At 43.1% G+C, this 19,189-nt stretch overlaps 1 protein-coding gene across 1 annotated transcript; it reads left to right on the forward strand.

Annotated features, from left to right (window-relative positions):
- Nucleotides 1-3,642: 3,642 nt before the first annotated feature.
- LOC120020014 (mitochondrial import inner membrane translocase subunit TIM44-like) lies at nt 3,643-8,718 on the forward strand. The gene is made up of 13 exons (XM_038963436.1): nt 3,643-3,690; nt 4,022-4,126; nt 4,263-4,436; nt 4,728-4,808; nt 5,144-5,293; nt 5,646-5,779; nt 5,930-6,015; nt 6,327-6,419; nt 6,626-6,750; nt 6,970-7,020; nt 7,233-7,322; nt 7,510-7,620; nt 8,494-8,718. The coding sequence occupies exons 1-13, from the start codon at nt 3,661-3,663 to the stop codon at nt 8,611-8,613; spliced, it is 1,350 nt and encodes a 449-aa protein (XP_038819364.1). The 5' UTR covers nt 3,643-3,660; the 3' UTR covers nt 8,614-8,718.
- Nucleotides 8,719-19,189: the final 10,471 nt, after the last annotated feature.

Below are 19,189 nucleotides of genomic sequence, written 5' to 3' on the forward strand. Positions count from 1 at the left end.
AAACAGAAGCCTCACAAGTCTTCAACTGGCAGTTTCATTAAATAGTACCCGCAAAACAGTAGTCTCAATGTCAACAATGAAGACGTGACTCTGGGATGCTGGCCTTCTAGGCAGAGTTGCAAAGAAAAAGCCTTATCTCGGACTAGCCGATTAAAAGATTAAGATTTGCAAAAGAACACAGACACTGGACAGAGGAACTCTGCCTAGAAGGCCAGAATCCCGGAGTCGCTTCTTGTGTTTTGCGGGTACTATTTAATGAAGCTGCCAGTTGAGGACTTGTGAGCTTCATTAAATAGTACCCTCAAAACACCAGTCTCAACGTCAACAGTGAAGAGTTACAAAGAAAAAGCCATGTGATATATTCAATGTGCATAACATGAACATGTCAATTAATTTTAGCATAGATGTCAATGCCAAAGATATCTAGGGTTTTGAAGCAAACTTCTGTCTAGAAATGGCAGACTGGCCTCATAGTATGACATAACATAGTAAATGTAATTCCGGGACACTGAAATTAGTATGATAAGTTACGTTTGGTATGGTTATGTAACCGATGTGAAATGGCTAGCTAGGTAGCGGTAGTGCGCGCTAATAGCGTTTCAATCGGTTCCGTCACTCGCTTTGAGGCCTTGAAGTAGTGGTTCCCCTTGCTCTGCAAGGGCCGCGGCTTTTGTGGAGCGATGGGTAACGATGCATCGTGGGTGACTGTTGTTGATGTGTGCAGAGGGTCCCTGGTTCGCGCCCGTGTCGAGGCGAGGGGACGGACTGAAGTTATACTGTTACAGTTACATAAGATAGACAGTTACTTAAGGCAAAAACTAAAGGAGGGTATAACGCGAACTAGTGGTGCGCAGGTCAGCTGTTTCTTCACCCGCACCCGCCCGCAATTGTTAATAACTCATAACCCATGCACAACCGGCATGTGATAAAGTGAAAATCTGAGGCCCGCAACCAACCCTTACCCGCGAATATATCAAATGCGCTATAGGCTACAGTCAAATATGACAACGATTTTTGACAGGGATATGTTTCTGCTTATAATTTACGACATTTTGGTAGGCTATTTGTTTGTCAACTTTCTCTTTTGTCATCATATGTTGCCCTAGAAGACTAAATAAACCTTTGCTCAACAGAATAATGTAATAGATCGATAGAATGAATCTTCAATCTAGTTGACATTGGTTAAATTTTCTCTGTCATCTTTCGCGGAGCAAAGACGTTTAGGGACCGGGGAGAAAATACAATAACGCACAAACAAAGGGAAAGATTTTCTGTGCAAAATGTCCAAATTACATCCGTTTGACCGGTTGTAAGGAAAAAGAAAGCTATGAAAACAATGCAATGTGTTTCTGATAAGATTTCAGTTAGGCTGCGATGCATATTTTATGTGGTTGAAAAAGCCTATTATCAGCTTTTATAATGAAGACAACACCTTTACATATTGTATCTAACTGAGCATTGCATTCTCTCAAGATGCAGAAAGAAAGAAATCATATTTCCCACTCCTGTTCCCAAGTCCACATTTTGCCTACATTTGGTAAATAATTTTACTACAAGAAATGCTTAATTCTGCAGGAGTTATTGTTAAGGCTGTGTGAGAGGTTATAGACCTACAGTCAGTGTCCAGATTTCAGTTTCCATTTAACCCATCTAAACAGTAGGCTACAGTTCCCTTGACATGCCATAGGCCTATTTGAAGTCCCCATCTTGTGACTGTCTAATATGTATATTGCCTCACAATCATCACACACAACAGCCTCTATCATCCTCTTTTACCACTTCACCAAATCTTTCCCAAACATTACTTTTCTGGCACTCGCTCATCTTTTTTTTCCAACTCTCCTTTCGCAGCTTTTGTCTTATAGAATTCAACTTTGACAATGTCCTTTTTGCCTCCGTGGATTTTTCTGCCCATTCCCAAAAGCATTATTTGGAGATTGGCTTTGTAGGCTTTTTGGCGTGCGTACAATTATGCCCTAAAGTTTAGGCTTATGCACTAATACCAGATAGCCTAAAATAATGAAAGAGAAACCTCAATGTAACTTATATAAATTGCCGAAGAATGATCCATTTATGGATTTTCAACCTGCCAGCACCAACCCACCCTTCAGCCACACAATATTTAATTACCCTAAACCCGTACTCCCGCGGATATAATCTTTCTAGCAACCCAAAGGTTGTGTGTTTGAATCTCATCACAGACAACTTTAGCATTTTGCAACTACTTTGCAACTATTTACTACTTTTTTAGCTACTTTGTAACTACTTAACATGTTAGCTAACCCTTCCCCTAACCTTAACCTAACTCCTAACCCCTGGAGCTAGCTAATGTTAGCCACCTAGCTAACATTAGCCACAACAAATTGGAATTCGAACATATCATACATTTTGCAAATTCGTAACATACCACAGCATACCACCCTGCATCCCACGGCTGGCTTGCTAAGCAGGATTGAAGCTAAGCAGGATTGGTCTTGGTCAGTCCCTGGATGGGAGACCAGATGCTGCTGGAAGTGGTGTTTGAGGGCCAGTAGGAGGAACCCTTTCCTTTGGTCTAAAAAAAATAGCCCAATGCCCCAGGGCAGTGATTGGGGACATTGCCCTGTGTAGGGTGCTGTCTTTCGGATGAGACCTTAAACGGGTGTCCTGACTCTCTGTGGTCACTAAAGATCCCATGGCACTTATCGTAAGAGTAGTGGTGTTAACCCTGGTGTCCTGGCTAAATTCCCAATCTGGCCTTCATACCATCATGGCCACCTAATCATCCCCAGTTTACAATTGTCTCATTCATCCCTTCTCTCCCCTGTAACTATTCCCCATTCTGTTGCTGTAAATGAGAATGTGTTCTCAGTCAACTTACCTGGTTAAATAAATAAAAAACATTGAATATTTGGCAAATTCATAACATATTGTACAAATTGCAATTTGTAACATATCATACGAAATGGATGATGGACATCCAGAAATTAATACAAAACGTAACATATCATACAGAAATACAAAATGCTCAGAGACCAGGTTGCAGACCTCTCCTTACTGATGCTAGGGCAGGCACTTGACTGCAGAAGGACACACACTCACCTCCTCAAATTAGTCTCCACCCATTGGATCCGTCAGGAGGTCAGCTGCAGCGGAGTTGCACGTGCTCCATCAGAGACACTTTTAAGGAGATGGGAAACTCCATTAGAATCGTATTAACGCCCATTGTGTACGTTGCCCCAGCTCCTTCAAGGAGTGAATGGGAGTCAATTGGGCGCTAGCTCAACAACCCAACATTAGCATGAATTTCGTCAACAAGAAGTACAACATTACAAATATTTTCCGTGATGTGATAAAAACTCTCATATGCAGATAACATCTATGCTGGCTGGGTAGCATACAGGTTTTTAGCAAATGTTCGACAACATTGTGTGTGGCAATTTAACACTTGCTATCTGTAATATTGTATAGCTTTTGAATCGTGACATTACGTACTTTCGAGGAAAATAGGCACGTTTCCTGACTCATACCCTGACTTTAAAAAGTGATTGCGTGACGATTAGTTTTAGCAACCGCGTGACGCAGCATAACAACCTGAACGCGATTGGTCGACAGTCTGCGGGGTGGGGCGTTAGACGTTCCTCCATTCATTGCCCAATGCCCCATGTATTCAAGATCAAGATGGCAGCCTCCGTGTGTCGGTGCTATGAGGTGAGATTTGTTTTAGTATATCTCCCCCTTGCTTGCACTGGCAATCGATGGACATTGACTGCTTTGTTTTACAGCTCAGTATTTAACATTCGACGATATTTCTTAAATAACGTGACATTTTATTATGTGATGACAGTTATGAAATGGGCCATAGCCCCCCCCCCCCCCCAGGTCGGTGTTCATGAACATTCTAGCTAGCTAAACATATCAGGCATTCTTCATAGCCTATTATTTCTATTTTTTTACACCATAACGCTAGAACAGGTAGATATGTATTGTAATAGCTTCAATAGGAATGTTTGGTTATAGCCCATGTTGTAATTCTCTTCAGCTGGTCGGAAGACGTCTTCTACTCCTGCCATCCCGTGCTGTCTTCTCCTCATTCAGTAGAGGAGATGCCTACAGAATTGGTTGGTCTCCGGCTGTCCCTGTGCAGGTAGCTATGCATTATCCAACGCATTATCCTTGTTGACCTTCAAATAGTGATGGATCTGGTGGTAGCTAACTAGCCAATACACCAACTGTTAATATTCTGTCATTCACTTATATTTTAAGTGCCATCTTTCTCTCAGGTGCGGTATGCGTCAGAACGACCTAGTCGTAAAGGCTTCTTCGGGGGGTTTGTGGAGAACCTGAGGCAGGAATTTGGGAAGGACAAGGAGATGAAGGAGAACATCAAGAAGTTTAGAGAGGAGGCAAAGAGGCTAGAGGAGTCGGATGCCCTGCAACAGGCTCGGAGGAAATTTGTAAGTTCAAATTTGATTTTGGAGTGTAATGTCCCTTTAAGCCCATGGTCACTCACCTTGGTTGTGCAGACTTGTTTCAGCCCAGTACTAACCTTCAACTAGTGAAGGTCTTGATGATAAGTTTAATGGTCAGTGCTGTGCTGGAACAAAAGCCTGCACATGCTGTCCAGGACTAGGGTTGGTGACAAGTTGACTTTCATCTGTGTTCCGAACAAACACTTGTGATGTCATGCACACTTGACGCTTGACTAATGTGACGTCTCATCAATGTCAACCGTTTCTTTCTGCCAGAAAACAATTGAATCAGAGACGGTAAAGACCTCTGAGGTGTTCAAGAAGACCCTGGGGACTCTGTCAGAGACTGTGAAGGAGGTGAGTCATTGTAACACTCTTGAAAATGATGCATGGAACAAAGGTCATTGACATTATCAGTTGAAGTAAACCCTCAGAATGAATCCTAAATGCAAATGTTTTATCCTTATGTGCTCCTTTTAGCGCATCAATGGTGTAAATCTGTTTTTATATTTCTCTTATAAAATGTTTATTTCAGCTGAGGTATTGGACAGCTTATGAGTTAAACTTCACTTCTATATCAGTGCTAACCCAAAGATGACATTTATGTGGAACTGTTATTTATAGTAGCTTGCCACTAATCTGCCTGAAGTAAAGTCATTATAACTTGCTGTGGTCCATGTCTGTCTGTCCAGGGCTTTGAGGAAGTGACCCGTACAGACCTGGGGAAGAAGATCAAGGAGGGGGTGGAGGAGGCAGCCAAGACGGCCAGGCACTCTGCTGAGTCTGTATCCAAGGGAGGAGAGAAGCTGGGAGCGACCAGCGCCTTCAGGGCCATCTCACAGGTCAGAGACTGGCACTTAAAATAAGTAACACAACTCTCCATTGAAGGAAATTGGTTACGCTTTATTATTTTATTATTTTGTCTGCTATTTACCCAGTTCCTGCTTAAAAATGGGCTTACTTACATGATTACTATGTATCATTCATTGTGTTGAATGATTTTAAATAAGCATAAGAATGTAGCAGTTGTAACCAGTTGTTTTGGGGTAAATACCAGCTGTTGGAAGGACTTTTTAAGAAACATTGAAGCATCATATGGAGGCTGAAAATGAGTCAAACGTCATGAATTCTATGGAATAATTTTACTGATATACTGATCTCCTTTTCCCCCTCCCTCTGTGTGTGTGTGTACAGGGAATGGAGTCAGTGAAGAGAGAGATTGATGTGGTAGACGATGGTACCTATAGGGCTCCTTCTCAACTCAGGAAGAGAAGTGAATTCTCCTTCAAGGGAGGGGAGAGTGACAACCGTGTCTTTGAGGCCAATGAGTATGTCCCTTTTTACTTGTTCATAACCATGACATGGTTAACAGATACGTTTTCCCATTCGCCAACAATGCTATGTGTGTCCATTCAGCCATGCTTGAAACTATTAGGAAATACAACCAATTGATATAAATTGTCTATTTTGATTTACAGAGAGGACATAGGTGTTGTTCTGCACAAGGATTCTAAGTGGTACGCACAGTGGAAGGACTTCAAGGACAACAATATGGTTTTCAACAGTAAGAGAATGTTACTGTATTTCATCAGATAACATGAGAGTGATGTAATCATAGGTCACATTCATGGTTGTGTGCACTTCACTGGCCAGTCAACAGGTGGCACTATATTCATTTTATGGGCAAAGTGGAGGCAAAGTTTTCGGTGTTATACTTATATCTCGATGTCAAGACTTTCAGAGATGGGATTTTTCCTGATCAAGAAACACTTTCTTTTACATTGTATCTTATTTGATTTTCTGTGGAGGGTCCCAGAGTCTTAGAAGTCTTTGTGATATTTGCAGTTCAGCATTTCTTAAATTACCTCTTCTCAGGGTTCTTTGAGATGAAAATGAAATATGACGAGAGTGACAACGCCCTTGTCAGAGCATCTCGAGCCGTGACCGACAGAGTCACCGATCTACTAGGTAAACAACCTCTCTTTTAAATGATGTCCCGGTTTAATCACTCTGAGGGGATTACTGGGTGTGCACAATAGTTTCTCTGTTATATTGTCTGGTATGTCAATAGCCACAAAGTAACTACCCTCTTTTTCTTCAGATGTTCTGATGGATGGTTGGACTACATGGGTTTCCACTATTTTTACATCAAATCCTTGTTATTTGGTTGGCAGGTGGTCTCTTCTCGAAGACTGAGATGTCTCAGGTGCTGACCGAGATCTTAAAGGCAGACCCCAGCTTCGACAAGGACTCCTTTCTCAAACAGTGTGAGAAGGACATCATCCCCAACATCCTAGAGGTAAGGGCACTAACACTTTCAAGCACCTTTTTTTAATCAATGTTTTTGTTGTTTTGAATCGTTAGTCATGAGCACTTGGAGCTTTTGAAATGCTCACCAGAAGTGTAATCCATAGATCACTAGAATTGAATATATGTTGGTTAGCTTTGTGATAAGAGAACTGTACAGCTCTGCAGTAACTAATATTTAGGAATGCACCTATGTGGCTCTGTTGTGCAGGCTATGATCCGTGGAGAGCTGGAGGTCCTGAAGGACTGGTGTTATGAAGCTGTAAGTAGTTTTATACAGGCTGCACTCTATTCCTCTTTTCTATGTTTACTGATGTCTGTAACAAGTAGTGTCTGTACAAAAGGGTTTACTTGGCATGCTTTCTTTTCTCAGAAATATATTTTTTATTAGATTTTCTCATCACTATCAGGGTGAAAAATACTTTCAAATGGCGTTCTTCCTTCCTTTTGACCCTCGTCTCTCTCTGTCCTCAGACATACAGTCAGCTGGCCCACCCTATCCAACAGGCCAGGGCCCTGGGTCTAATGTTCCAGTCCAAGGTCCTAGATATAGACAACATAGATGTAAGTACATTAATGTGTCTGTCAGGCCCAACCAGGCCATGTCATTACTCTGTTTGAGCTACATGTACAAGTCGGTCACCAACATTTTGGTAGCCAGCTGATTGTCATTATTTTAGGTTTAACATAATTTCCTTCCCCAGCTCCCTCTCTGCCATTCCTTCATTCCTTCTCTTATTCTCTCTCTCAGTTGGCGATGGGGAAGCTCATGGATCAAGGCCCTGTGCTGATCATCACGTTCCAGGCCCAGGTGGTCATGGTGATTCGTAGTCCCAAGGGAGACCTGGTGGAAGGGGATCCAGTGAGTTACCATGGTTACAACCTCTGTGATATCTATTCTACCCATCTCTCTCTATCCTGGGTCATTTTGCTCCTTAACCTGTCCATCTCTCTAGCCTTTGATGGTAATATGCAGTCTGATACTCTCTAATATGTGGTTAGCCACTGGGAGTAGACGGATACCGGACTGCACTCTGGTCAAAGACTATTACAGTAAACAGTCATGTCAGCAGTCTCTATACACAATTTACAATAAGAGAAAAATAACACACCGTAATTCCTCTCAGGAGAATGAACATTACAGTTACACCAACTGGGAGGCTAATCACATATTACAACATGGTTAAAAAAAAAATGGTGAAGAAAGTTACCTCTCTACATACACATTACTTGTATTTACATATAACAATAGGAAACTTATAGCATTTAAATAAGTATTTGTTATGACTTATATTTGGTCAAAAACGCACAAATATCCCTGGTCTCCACAAAAACCAACTGAAAACTGAGAAATAACCTTTAATTCATTTTTTATCAGTAGGTTGCCATGGAGAATAATCAAATAATAATAATTGGTAGAACACATGAAAGGAAACATCCAGAGTTTACCAGAATCTCAAATTCAATTTAGCAGGATTTTAAATCGAACAGGCTTTTATACAGATGGTATCTTTTGTCCTACTTCCCTAGACCTCTTTCTAGCCCTGTTTCTTCTAGCCCTGTTTCTTCTAGCCCTGTTTCTTCTAGCCCATTCCTGCTTCCCTTAACCTTGATATCTTTTTTCCCGTTCTTCTAACCATTGCCCTGTCTTCTTTGTCTCTTTTTCCTCTCGCCTACTCTTGGTGATATCTCTTGTTCCTCCAACCTTTCCTTCTCTCTCCTACCCCCCCCCCAGGAGAAGGTGTTGAGGATGATGTATGTGTGGGCTCTGTGTCGGGACCAGGAGGAGCTCAACCCCAAAGCTGCCTGGAGACTACTGGACATCTCTGCCTCCAGCACTGAGCAGGCTCTCTGAGAGACCAGGGAAGGAGAAGAGACAGAGGGACACTCTTAGAACACACACACACACTCAACCCAGTACACACACACACACACAACTGAGTGTATATATACACACACATGCACACAACCCAGTATACACACACACACACACATACATGCACACAACCCAGTATACACACACACACATACATGCACACAACCCAGTATACACACACACACATACATGCACACAACCCAGTATACACACATACACACGCACACAACCCAGTATACACACACACACACACACACGCACACAACCCAGTATACATACACACACACACACTCACGCACACAACCCAGTATACATACACACACACACACACAACCCAGTATACACACACACACACACACACACGCACACAACCCAGTATACATACACACACACACACTCACGCACACAACCCAGTATACACACATATACACACACACACAACCCAGTATATACATACACACACACACACACACAACCCAGTATACACCGCAACATCACACAGCCCGTCAGGAGGACACGCACAGGACGTGGCAGCGTGCCACTCTAAAGAAGCACACTGGAGTGCGTGGTCCTGGGAACAGAACAGTGTGTTTTCCGTACAGAGGAGGAGGTCTCGATGTAAAAGGACAGTTTGTTTTCACCAAGTGACTCTAAAAACAAAGCGCCTGTGTCTCTTTCTCTCTCCATCTCTCTCTCTCCATCTCTCTCTCTCTCCATCTCTCTCTCCATCTCTCTCTCCATCTCTCTCTCCATCTCTCTCTCCATCTCTCTCTCCATCTCTCTCTCCATCTCTCTCTCCCACTCTCTCTCCATCTTTCTCTCTCTCTTTCTCTTTCTCCATCTCTCCCAGTGGAAGAGTCCATGCTCTTTCATGCTGGCTGCCTGTTTTGGAGCAGAGGGATCCTTCGAATAGTCATATAGTCATATTTAAGCCTATTTATGGTTAAAGCTCCATCCTGTCATGAGTCTTCAACAAGAAGAAACTTAGCGTATTTTAAATGAATATGTCAAACACCGCTTCTTAGCAAGCTAGGCTGGGACCACAGTCAGGTTTGTCATAAGGCCACTACTACTTCAGCTGAATAATTGCCATTTCACCTTTTGCACTTATGTTGTCAATACCTCCACATGTACGTACAGGGTACAGTACAGAAGATGGCTGCCAGCAACAGCTACATTCCTACTTTTTATGGCTGTTTTAGAGATTTTTTTATTTATTACATACGTTTGTTTGACTGTATTACAAGGTTTTCACATCAGGAAACCAGAATACTGGTAATTGAAATGATTATTTTTGTATCCATAATTCTAACTCAAATGGATATTTCTGAAGTGCTTGTGTTTGGTTGTAGCTAACTGATTTCAGTGTTTGATTCATTGTGTTTAACGTTACAGAACAATGACCAGCATTATGATGTGAAGAGTTGGTTGGTTCTAGCATGAAGAAAGCATTTTGAAATGGACAATCATATTTCAGCCGTCTATATAAATAGCATGTACATGTAATGCTCTGAGATGGACTATTCTACAAAACAATGACCACATTGTATAAAGTATGGTTAAATATGGCTTGTAAATGAAAGGATATAGGACTTGGAGTTTTTATGGAACAACTTGGACCATGAATGTGTTGACACAAGGTTAGTTTCTAACTGACTATAGATCTGTTTCTAACTATATTAACCAGATTTTTCAGGTTTAGCTGTTGACAGATGAGGTCAATTTGAAGGCCTAGAATCAGATTTCCCTACGTCCAGTCATATATGTAACCATTAGGTCCCTATGCCCAATCCTATACGTAACCTTTATGGGGTATAAATATATCTGATCCTGGAACAGGGGATGGGGCAACTCCTAGAAGCTCACAGGATGTTGAAGTGATCAGCCCTTGTAGTGGCAGAAACCTCGTATTACACAGCTTATTTAAGACCAGGGTTTTTAGTGTAAAATCACCTGATTCCACGCTTGGTTGAATCCTAACTTGAGACACTCATGCTCAACTCTGGCTCATGCAAACATTAATTCATGTTTATGGGAGATTTGTGGAAATTGAGGTACACGTGTGGATCTCAAGTTAGGATTCAACTGCGAGAGTATCACATTTGTTTACATCCATCCACTTAATTTGAGTCGACCAAAATAAATGTTTGTATTTTTCCCATTTTTGTTGTTGGTTTTTAACAATGACATAAAACAATGTGTTTTACTTCTGCCATGAATAAAGAATGCTGTATGATGCTGAAGCTTTGTCCCTGTTTTTCATTGGCCGTCATTCACAAAGTTCAGTCTTTAGGGGTATAATAATAGTCTATCGTTGCAATGCATTACACACAAACTCAGCAAAAAAAGAAACGGCCTCTCACTGTCAACTGCGTTTATTTTCAGCAAACTCAACATGTGTAAATATTTGTATGAACATAACAAGATTCAACAACTGAGACATAAACTGAACTAGTTCCACAGACATGTGACTAACAGAAATTGAATAATGTGTTCCTGAACAAAGGGGGGCGATCAAAAGTAACAGTCAGTATCTGGTGTGGCCACCAGCTGCATTAAGTACTGCAGTGCATCTCCTCCTCATGGACTGCACCAGATTTTCCTGTTCTTGCTGTGAGATGTTACCCCACTCTTCCACCAAGGCACCTGCAAGTTCCCAGACATTTCTGGGGTGGAATGGCCCTAGCCCTAACCCTCCAATCCAACAGGTCCCAGACGTGCTCAATGGGATTGAGATCCGGGCTCTTCGATGGCCATGGCAGAACACTGACATTCCTGTCTTGCAGGAAATCACGCACAGAACGAGCAGAATGGCTGGTGCCATTGTCATGCTGGAGGGTCATGTCAAGATGAGCCTGCAGGAAGAGTACCACATGAGGGAGGAGGATGTCTTCCCTGTAACGCACAGTGTTGGGATTGCCTGCAATGACAACAAGCTCAGTCCAATGATGCTGTGACACACCGCCCCAGACCTTGACGGACTCTCCACCTGCAAATCGATCCCGCTCCAGAGTACAGGCCTCGGTGTAACGCTCATTCCTTTGACGATAAACGCGAATCCAACCATCACCCCTGGTGAGACAAAACTGCGACCCGTCAGTGAAGAGCACTTTTTGCCAGTCCTGTCTGGTCCAGCGACGGTGGGATTGTGCCCATAGGTGACGTTGTTGCCAGTGATGTCTGGTGAGGACCTGCCTTACAACAGGCCTACAAGCCCTCAGTCCAGCCTCTCTCAGCCTATTGCGGACAGTCTGAGCACTGATGGAGGGATTGTGCGTTCCTGGTGTAACTCGGGGAGTTGTTGTTGCCATCCTGTACCTGTCCCGCAGGTGTGATGTTTGGATGTACCGATCCTGTGCAGGTGTTGTTACACGTGGTCTGCCACTGCGAGGACGATCAGCTGTCTGTCCTGTCTCCCTGTAGCTCTGTCTTCGGCGTCTCACAGTACGGACATTGCAATGTATTGTCCTGGCCACATCTGCAGTCCTCATGCCTCCTTGCAGCATGTCTAAGGCACGTTCACGCAGATGAGCAGGGACCCTGGGCATCTTTCTTTTTGTGTTTTTCAGAGTCAGTAGAAATACCTCTTTAGTGTCCTAAGTTTTCATAACTGTGACCTTAATTGCCTACCGTCTGTAAGCTGTTAGTGTCTTAACGACCGTTCCACAGGTGCATGTTCATTAATTGTTTATGGCTCATTGAACAAGCATGGGAAACAGTGTTTAAACCCTTTACAATGAAGATCTGTGAAGTTATTTGGATTTTTACGAATTATCTTTGAAAGACAGGGTCCTGCAAAAGGGGTGTTTCTTTTTTTGCTGAGTTTATTATGTGTCTAAGCACATCCAGCATGTTGTCTTTGTTTTTCATCTGGTAAACTGACACGCTTTGATAGCTGTTAATGGATTTGGCCATTGAGGCTGATAAACAAAGCAATGGGTTTGGCAATTGAGGCTGGTGAATAAAGCTATGGATTTCGCCTTTGAGGCTGATGAATAAAGCTATGGATTTGGCCATTGAGGCTGATACGGTTTTAAATAAAACATGCTTTTATATTCACACACATAGTCAATAACAGGGGGGCCTGTTTCACTGCTGTCTCCTGTGATGAGGCCATCAGTCCAATCCTCTGTCCGTCTTTCTCCTCTTTTCTCATACTGATCCCTCTCCGGAGCCCGAGGACACACATACACACACAAGCACACACACAGGCACACACATGCACGCACGCATAGGCACACACACACACAGGCACACACGCACACACACGTGCAGGAGATTCAAAGTAGATGCAATTCAGTGAATACCCACAAACAAAAAGGTGAAACACTTTAATATGTGTACCACATCGGGTTTCTACACAAAACTTTACCTTTGAGGGGAGTTCACTCTGACCCTTTTGGACTGTGATCCTTTGTGGCCCTGATCCAGTATTTGCAACTGCACACTGAACCGAAGTGGAGCTGAAAGGAGTTTCATTCAGCAACACCAAAGCCTTGCAGCTCAACGTTGGTTTTCACCCGCTACTAGAGGGTGACTTTACTATTAGTGACGACACACTACTGGCTGCATTCTGTGCTTTGCAGTAGGATGTCATTCACTATAGGCCAAAGGGAGAACAGATGGAATCAATAGGGATGTTTTCTTTTTGGCAAGTGCTGTCTAGCTCTCTCTCTATTTAGCTGCTGTTCATGGTCCTGATTGGTTATGGTTAGGTTCTGCCCATTGACCCGATTGCTTGGGCACTGCCCATGGTCCTAATTAGGTGGGCGCTGTCTACTTTCTTCAATGGTTAGGTGGTTAGGTGCTGTCCATGGTCCTGACTGCCATCCCTCATAGCCTTTGGTCAGATTCCTCTGCTCAGATGTTTACTTAACTTTTCTGTAACTTTAACAAAATATATACTTTCCGATCAACCAAGTTGTCCCTCAAATATCAAATAGGCTTAACAGAAGTTTGAAAGGTGAGGGAATAATAAGGGTCATTTTTTGTCTATATACTAAAAAGGACAGTTGAGCTTTTGAATGTTTTTAGATCTTTAAAATCAAAGTCATGGGGTTTTGGCATCTTTCATTATGCTACATTTCAAGTAAAGAGCTTCGTTGTGCTACATTTCAAGTAAAGAGCTTCATTGTGCTACATTTCAAGTAAAGAGCTTCATTGTGCTACATTTCAAGTAAAGAGCTTATGTAAGTGCTTCCTGAATTGTAAGTTAACCATTTTTATGGCATTATTCTCGTGTGGTAGGCTATACTGGCAGAGCATTGGTGCGAGAGGGGTCCTGCTGGCCATTGAGTGTCACTCATAGGCCTGGTCATTCATTTTACATAAGAGAGGGCCTTTTAGCCCGAGACACTTTATGCAATCATATGAACAATGATCTTCACCAACCTTTTGATCTCAACCCCTACAAAAATGTCCACTAATTATAATCCACATAATAATTAACATGTCCTGTTGCTGCAGGATTATTTTCCTGCTGTGAGAATCAAGGTCATATTAAATTAAGCGCATCTGTACATAAGAGTCTACCTTTACTTATGTACCTATGTACTAGCTGTTGCGAAAGTGGATGAGATGGGAGGGAATGAGTGGGGTTGGGGTTGAACGCGTGGAGAGGCTGGCCCTTGGATAGACTGCGCGCGAACATATAGGACACCGCGAGCAAGTGCGGTGATAAAAGGAGCGCTGACCGTGGTGCTGAATACACGACTTCACAAGGGACCAGTCAAGTGGACCAGAAGACTTGCGCATCCGCCGCGACCAAGAGACTTCACGAAACCGAAGTCAATCAATTCAACAGTTCAATTGTCGTCAGTTATTCAGTGTTCTGAGAGACTTTGTCCACTTTATAGAAGTTTAATGAAATGCAGATGCTGACGATATAGGGATTGTATTGAATACTTTGATTCGTTTTGCATGTAAATAACGGGTGTCTATGGCTGAAAACACCCGTTTCAAGTTGTAAATGTCCACGTGTTTTTGTGCCAACTAATCTTTTATAAGTTATATTTCGTTTAGGCTACTATTTAATTTAGGTCACAATTCTGTAAACTACCATACAATATAAACATTTTGGTTCAGAAACATATAGCTGCCACTGCCTATGGAATTTAAATTTGAGAAAATGTAAAGCCTTGGCCAAAGCCACTGACATGTGAAGTGTTTTTACAGTATGTGATTCACATCAGCACATGTAATAACTGTGTAACTCTGTGATGCTGCTGTGACCATGGCTCTGTGATGCTGCTGTGACCATGGCTCTGTGATGCTGCTGTGACCTTGGCTTTGTGATGCTGCTGTGACCATGGCTCTGTGATGCTGCTGTGACCATGGCTCTGTGATGCTGCTGTGACCATGGCTCTGTGATGCTGCTGTGACCATGGCTTTGTGATGCTGCTGTGACCATGGCTCTGAGTCTTGGTGTGTTCAAGAGCACATCTGGACAGCCACCTAAATGATTGATCTAATGCTTAGGAACCAGAAGAGGGCAGAAGCTGTATTTGTTTGCTTTTCAAGACAATCATTTTAATGTGGTTATTCCAAACATTCATGGTTGTGCTCTGTTCTTTTTTCTTCACACCCCTGCGCTTACATATTTTCCTTAATATTTTCTTTACTTTTCGGTCCTGTTTTCAAGTTAATAGAAGTCAATAGAACTTTCCTCGGCCCATTACTGTTCAGGATTGAGATTTCCTATCACCCTTTCTTTGCCCTGTAGTCATTCACCACGGAGTCTGACATGTTGAATTTAAGCACTCAACGTTGATCAAGCGTTTTATTTTGGTTTTCTCAACTGTCCAACCCTATAAGCTGCAGCTGTTTGATAAATGACAGGACCAGGGTATCATCTCCTTATTTGATCCAGTCTCCATTAAAGCTTTCAGCCTGTCCTGAGCCCATGCAGGCTTTTAACTTGTCTTTGTGAGGAGCCGGAGAGGATGAGAAGCCTCATGGAATAGACATTGCAGACTGCAGAGTGAGCTGCTCCTGCTAAGCTCTCATCACCCATTCAAATGGATTGTCTTTTCTGAACAAGACTGAGTTCTTGGCATCACAAGGATTCCCTGGGATCAGTGTTTAGTCCTATGCACATTCTGTTGCTGACTTTCTTACGTCAGTCTGAAGTGTTTGAGACAAATGTTTGAGTTCATTCTCCGAGATGAAATACACAGAAGTGTTGGACTTGCAGACGTTTGTTGTGTTATCTGAAGTCTGAACATTACTTTAAATCAAGCCTTTATACAGTAGAATAAACCAAGCTCCTCAAGTTGTTCACTTCATGCTGGGCACTGATTGACTGTAGTGTTTTGTTTGACTCGGTTGCTTGTTCTTTCAGGTTGTCCGCTGAAGAGTTCCAAATGGAGACACACAGCACCGTTGGAGCGAATGATGAATGACTATGGCATCCCCAACAGAGAGGAGCAATTATTCAGCCCAACAGTGAAGAGATGCCTCTGACTACTCTATTCCTGTTCAAGCTGACCTGTCAATTAGACCTTGCAATCACTCTTCAATCATCTTTCTGGCAATAACCAACCAGGCGTTTTAACTACTGACCCAAGGAGAAGAATTAATAGCAATACAATACAGACATTTCCTGTGTTACAGTACTTCTAACTTATTGGTGAGCCCAGTCAGAAATATCAATGGACTTTATGAGTCGGTTATAATGTTATTATTAGTTTGGGGATAAGAAATACTCTCTCTCTTGTTATATTGGCCCACAGAGCCAAGCTTCTTATGAAAATCTCTCACTCCACTTACGCTGACCTGAAGCTTATTAAGCTGTGAACCTTTGAACATACAAGCACTATATACTAGGTCATTGATCCACAATTCCTCTTCAACCACTCAGTTAAATGTATCCCCCTCACCCCGCCTCCTGTTTCTAATTATTCACAAGGCCCCCGGCATAGTTGGACCACTGCTTAAAGAAGTAGATTTGACAGGTTAGAGAGTCTACAGTTACTAGTGCAACAGTAAGTGGTACGCGGGGAGGACTTTGGTACAACTGTCACATTCAGCTTGTATGTACTGTACAGGGCTGTGTCCCTTGGCTGTTACCCTCCCACATGGACACCAGAACACGACGAGTCCTTGAAAATGAATTAAGCCCCAGTGAGCCTGTTCCAACTTGTCTGTTATTGGTTTACTGAAGTGTTCATGAATCCATAGGACTGCTTATCATCATGTCATCCCTGTTTGGCTTCTATCACTGTTGTTGCCTATGTGGCCAAAGGGTGAACTGAATTGACCCCCAAATACCCACATCCACTCCACACAAAGGAACCTTTTAGATGATGACCGATACCCAAACTGTTTTCATGCCCAAACTCTGTTTTCTACCTTAATTCGAAAACAAAACAATCTCAACACCGAAGGACATTTTTCAGTGTAGGTCACATTTCTGACACTCCAACTCCAAGATGAGTGATGTGCCCTCCTGGCTGGACTATGAACACTATGAACTGTTGTCCCCGACCCCAGCAAGTTTCCCCAGGGGCCCCTCAGGCACGGGGCTGCTGCCTGTAGCAGGCCAGATGGAACAGTGTATGGCCCTGTGCTTCGTGGGCCTCCTGCAGCTCCTCCTGCTCTTCCTGATAGTACGCTGCATCCGCATCCTGCTGGACCCCTACAACAGTATGACTGCCACCTCCTAGACCAACGACCCCAGGGACCCGTTGGAGAGGGGCCAGTTTGATTATGCCCTGGTGTAGGAGGGTTTGGGAGAAGAAGAGGGATGTGGAGAGTTTTGGGACCCTGAAGCAGGTTCAAGGGGGATGTTGCCCTAACCTTCGGACGGACTTGGATGAGACCAAAAAAAGTAGATACATATGTAGGATCTTAATTTGATCACCCTGTTGCAGGAGAACTTGTAGTGTATTTGAGGTTTAAAAAGGCTTCTGAAGTTTGACATTTCCTTTACGAAAAATGTATCAACCCCTACAAAAATATTGATTATAATCCACATAATAATTCACATTTTCTGTTGCTGCAGGATTATTTTCCTGCTGCAGCAAACTGGGTCAAATTAAGATCCTACATCTGTAGCTAGAGAGGGAGAACACGGGGATGGAAATTGCTGTCCCTGTCTCATTGAAAACAATTACATCCGGTTTGGTCCTGTCATCATGAGTAGCCTATTTGAATGCAGTATTAGATAGTCTGCTTCATAATAATAATATAATAATAACTTTATTTATATAGCGCTTTTCAATACAGGTCACAAATAATACAATTAAATAAAAGTACTAACAAAGAAACAAAGACAGGAGGAAGGAGAATTACTTAAGACAGCTCATTAAAATCATACATTGTATCCGGGTGGCACAGTGGTCTAGGGCACTGCATCGCAGCGCTAGCTGTGCCACCAGAGTATTTGGGTTCGCGTCCAGGCTCTGTCTCAGCCGGCCGCGACCGGGAGGTCCGTGGGGCGACGCACAATTGGCCTAGCGTCGTCCGGGTTAGGGAGGGTTTGGCCGGTAGGGATATCCTTGTCTCATCGCGCTCCAGCGACTCCTGTGGCGGGCCTGGCGCAGTGCGCGCTTACCAAGAGGGGCGGGTGCACGGTGTTTCCTGGCTGTGGCTGGCTTCCGGGTTGGAGGCGCGCTGTGTTAAGAAGCAGTGCGGCTTGGTTGGGTTGTGCTTCGGAGGACGCATGGCTTTCGACCTTCATCTCTCCCGAGCCCGTACGGGAGTTGTAGCGATGAGACAAGATAGTAATTACTAGCGATTGGATACCACGAAAATTGGGGAGAAAAGGGGGTAAAAAAAATAAAATAATAAATCATACATTGTAATCCTACATTAAAAACATCTTTATGAATGTGTATCTTCAGCAGTCATTTTATCAGCAGGCACTGAATCTGCAAGCCTGCACTCCTCTGGCAGACCATTCCAACGTCTAGGGTCTCTCTGGCTCAGATGGATTGGGAAGAAGAAGTGGACTTTTGTGAAGCAGCTTGTGGGAAGGACTGAGTCTCAAATCAATGCAATCCTATTTCCAATATAGGCGACAACAGTGACTAGGGTCTGGTAGATATGACCCTAGGTGACAACAGTGACTAGGGTCTGGTAGATATGACCCTAGGTGACAACAGTGACTAGGGTCTGGTAGATATGACACTAGGTGACAACAGTAACTAGGGTCTGGTAGATATGACACTAGGTGACAACAGTAACTAGGGTCTGGTAGATATGAGCTTAAGTGACAACAGTGACTAGGGTCTGGTAGATATGACCTTAAGTGACAACAGTAACTAGGGTCTGGTAGATATGACACTAGGTGACAACAGTAACTAGGGTCTGGTAGATATGAGCTTAAGTGACAACAGTGACTAGGGTCTGGTAGATATGACCTTAAGTGACAACAGTAACTAGGGTCTGGTAGATATGACACTAGGTGACAACAGTGACTAGGGTCTGGTAGATATGACCCTAGACAACAATAGTATCTAGGGTCTGGTAGATATGAGCTTAAGTGACAACAGTAACTAGGGTCTGGTAGATATGACACTAGGTGACAACAGTAACTAGGGTCTGGTAGATATGA

This window comes from Salvelinus namaycush, chromosome 25 (genome assembly GCF_016432855.1).
Source record: "Salvelinus namaycush isolate Seneca chromosome 25, SaNama_1.0, whole genome shotgun sequence".
Classification (NCBI taxonomy): Eukaryota; Metazoa; Chordata; class Actinopteri; order Salmoniformes; family Salmonidae; genus Salvelinus; species Salvelinus namaycush.

Excerpts from the sequence above, each read along its gene's own strand:
- LOC120020014 (XM_038963436.1), top strand. The coding sequence starts at position 3,661 with ATGGCAGCCTCCGTGTGTCGGTGCTATGAG. Across the intron at positions 5,294-5,645 it reads CCTTCAGGGCCATCTCACAG|GGAATGGAGTCAGTGAAGAG; the intron begins GTCAGAGACTGG and ends GTGTGTGTACAG. Across the intron at positions 6,420-6,625 it reads CAGAGTCACCGATCTACTAG|GTGGTCTCTTCTCGAAGACT; the intron begins GTAAACAACCTC and ends TTTGGTTGGCAG.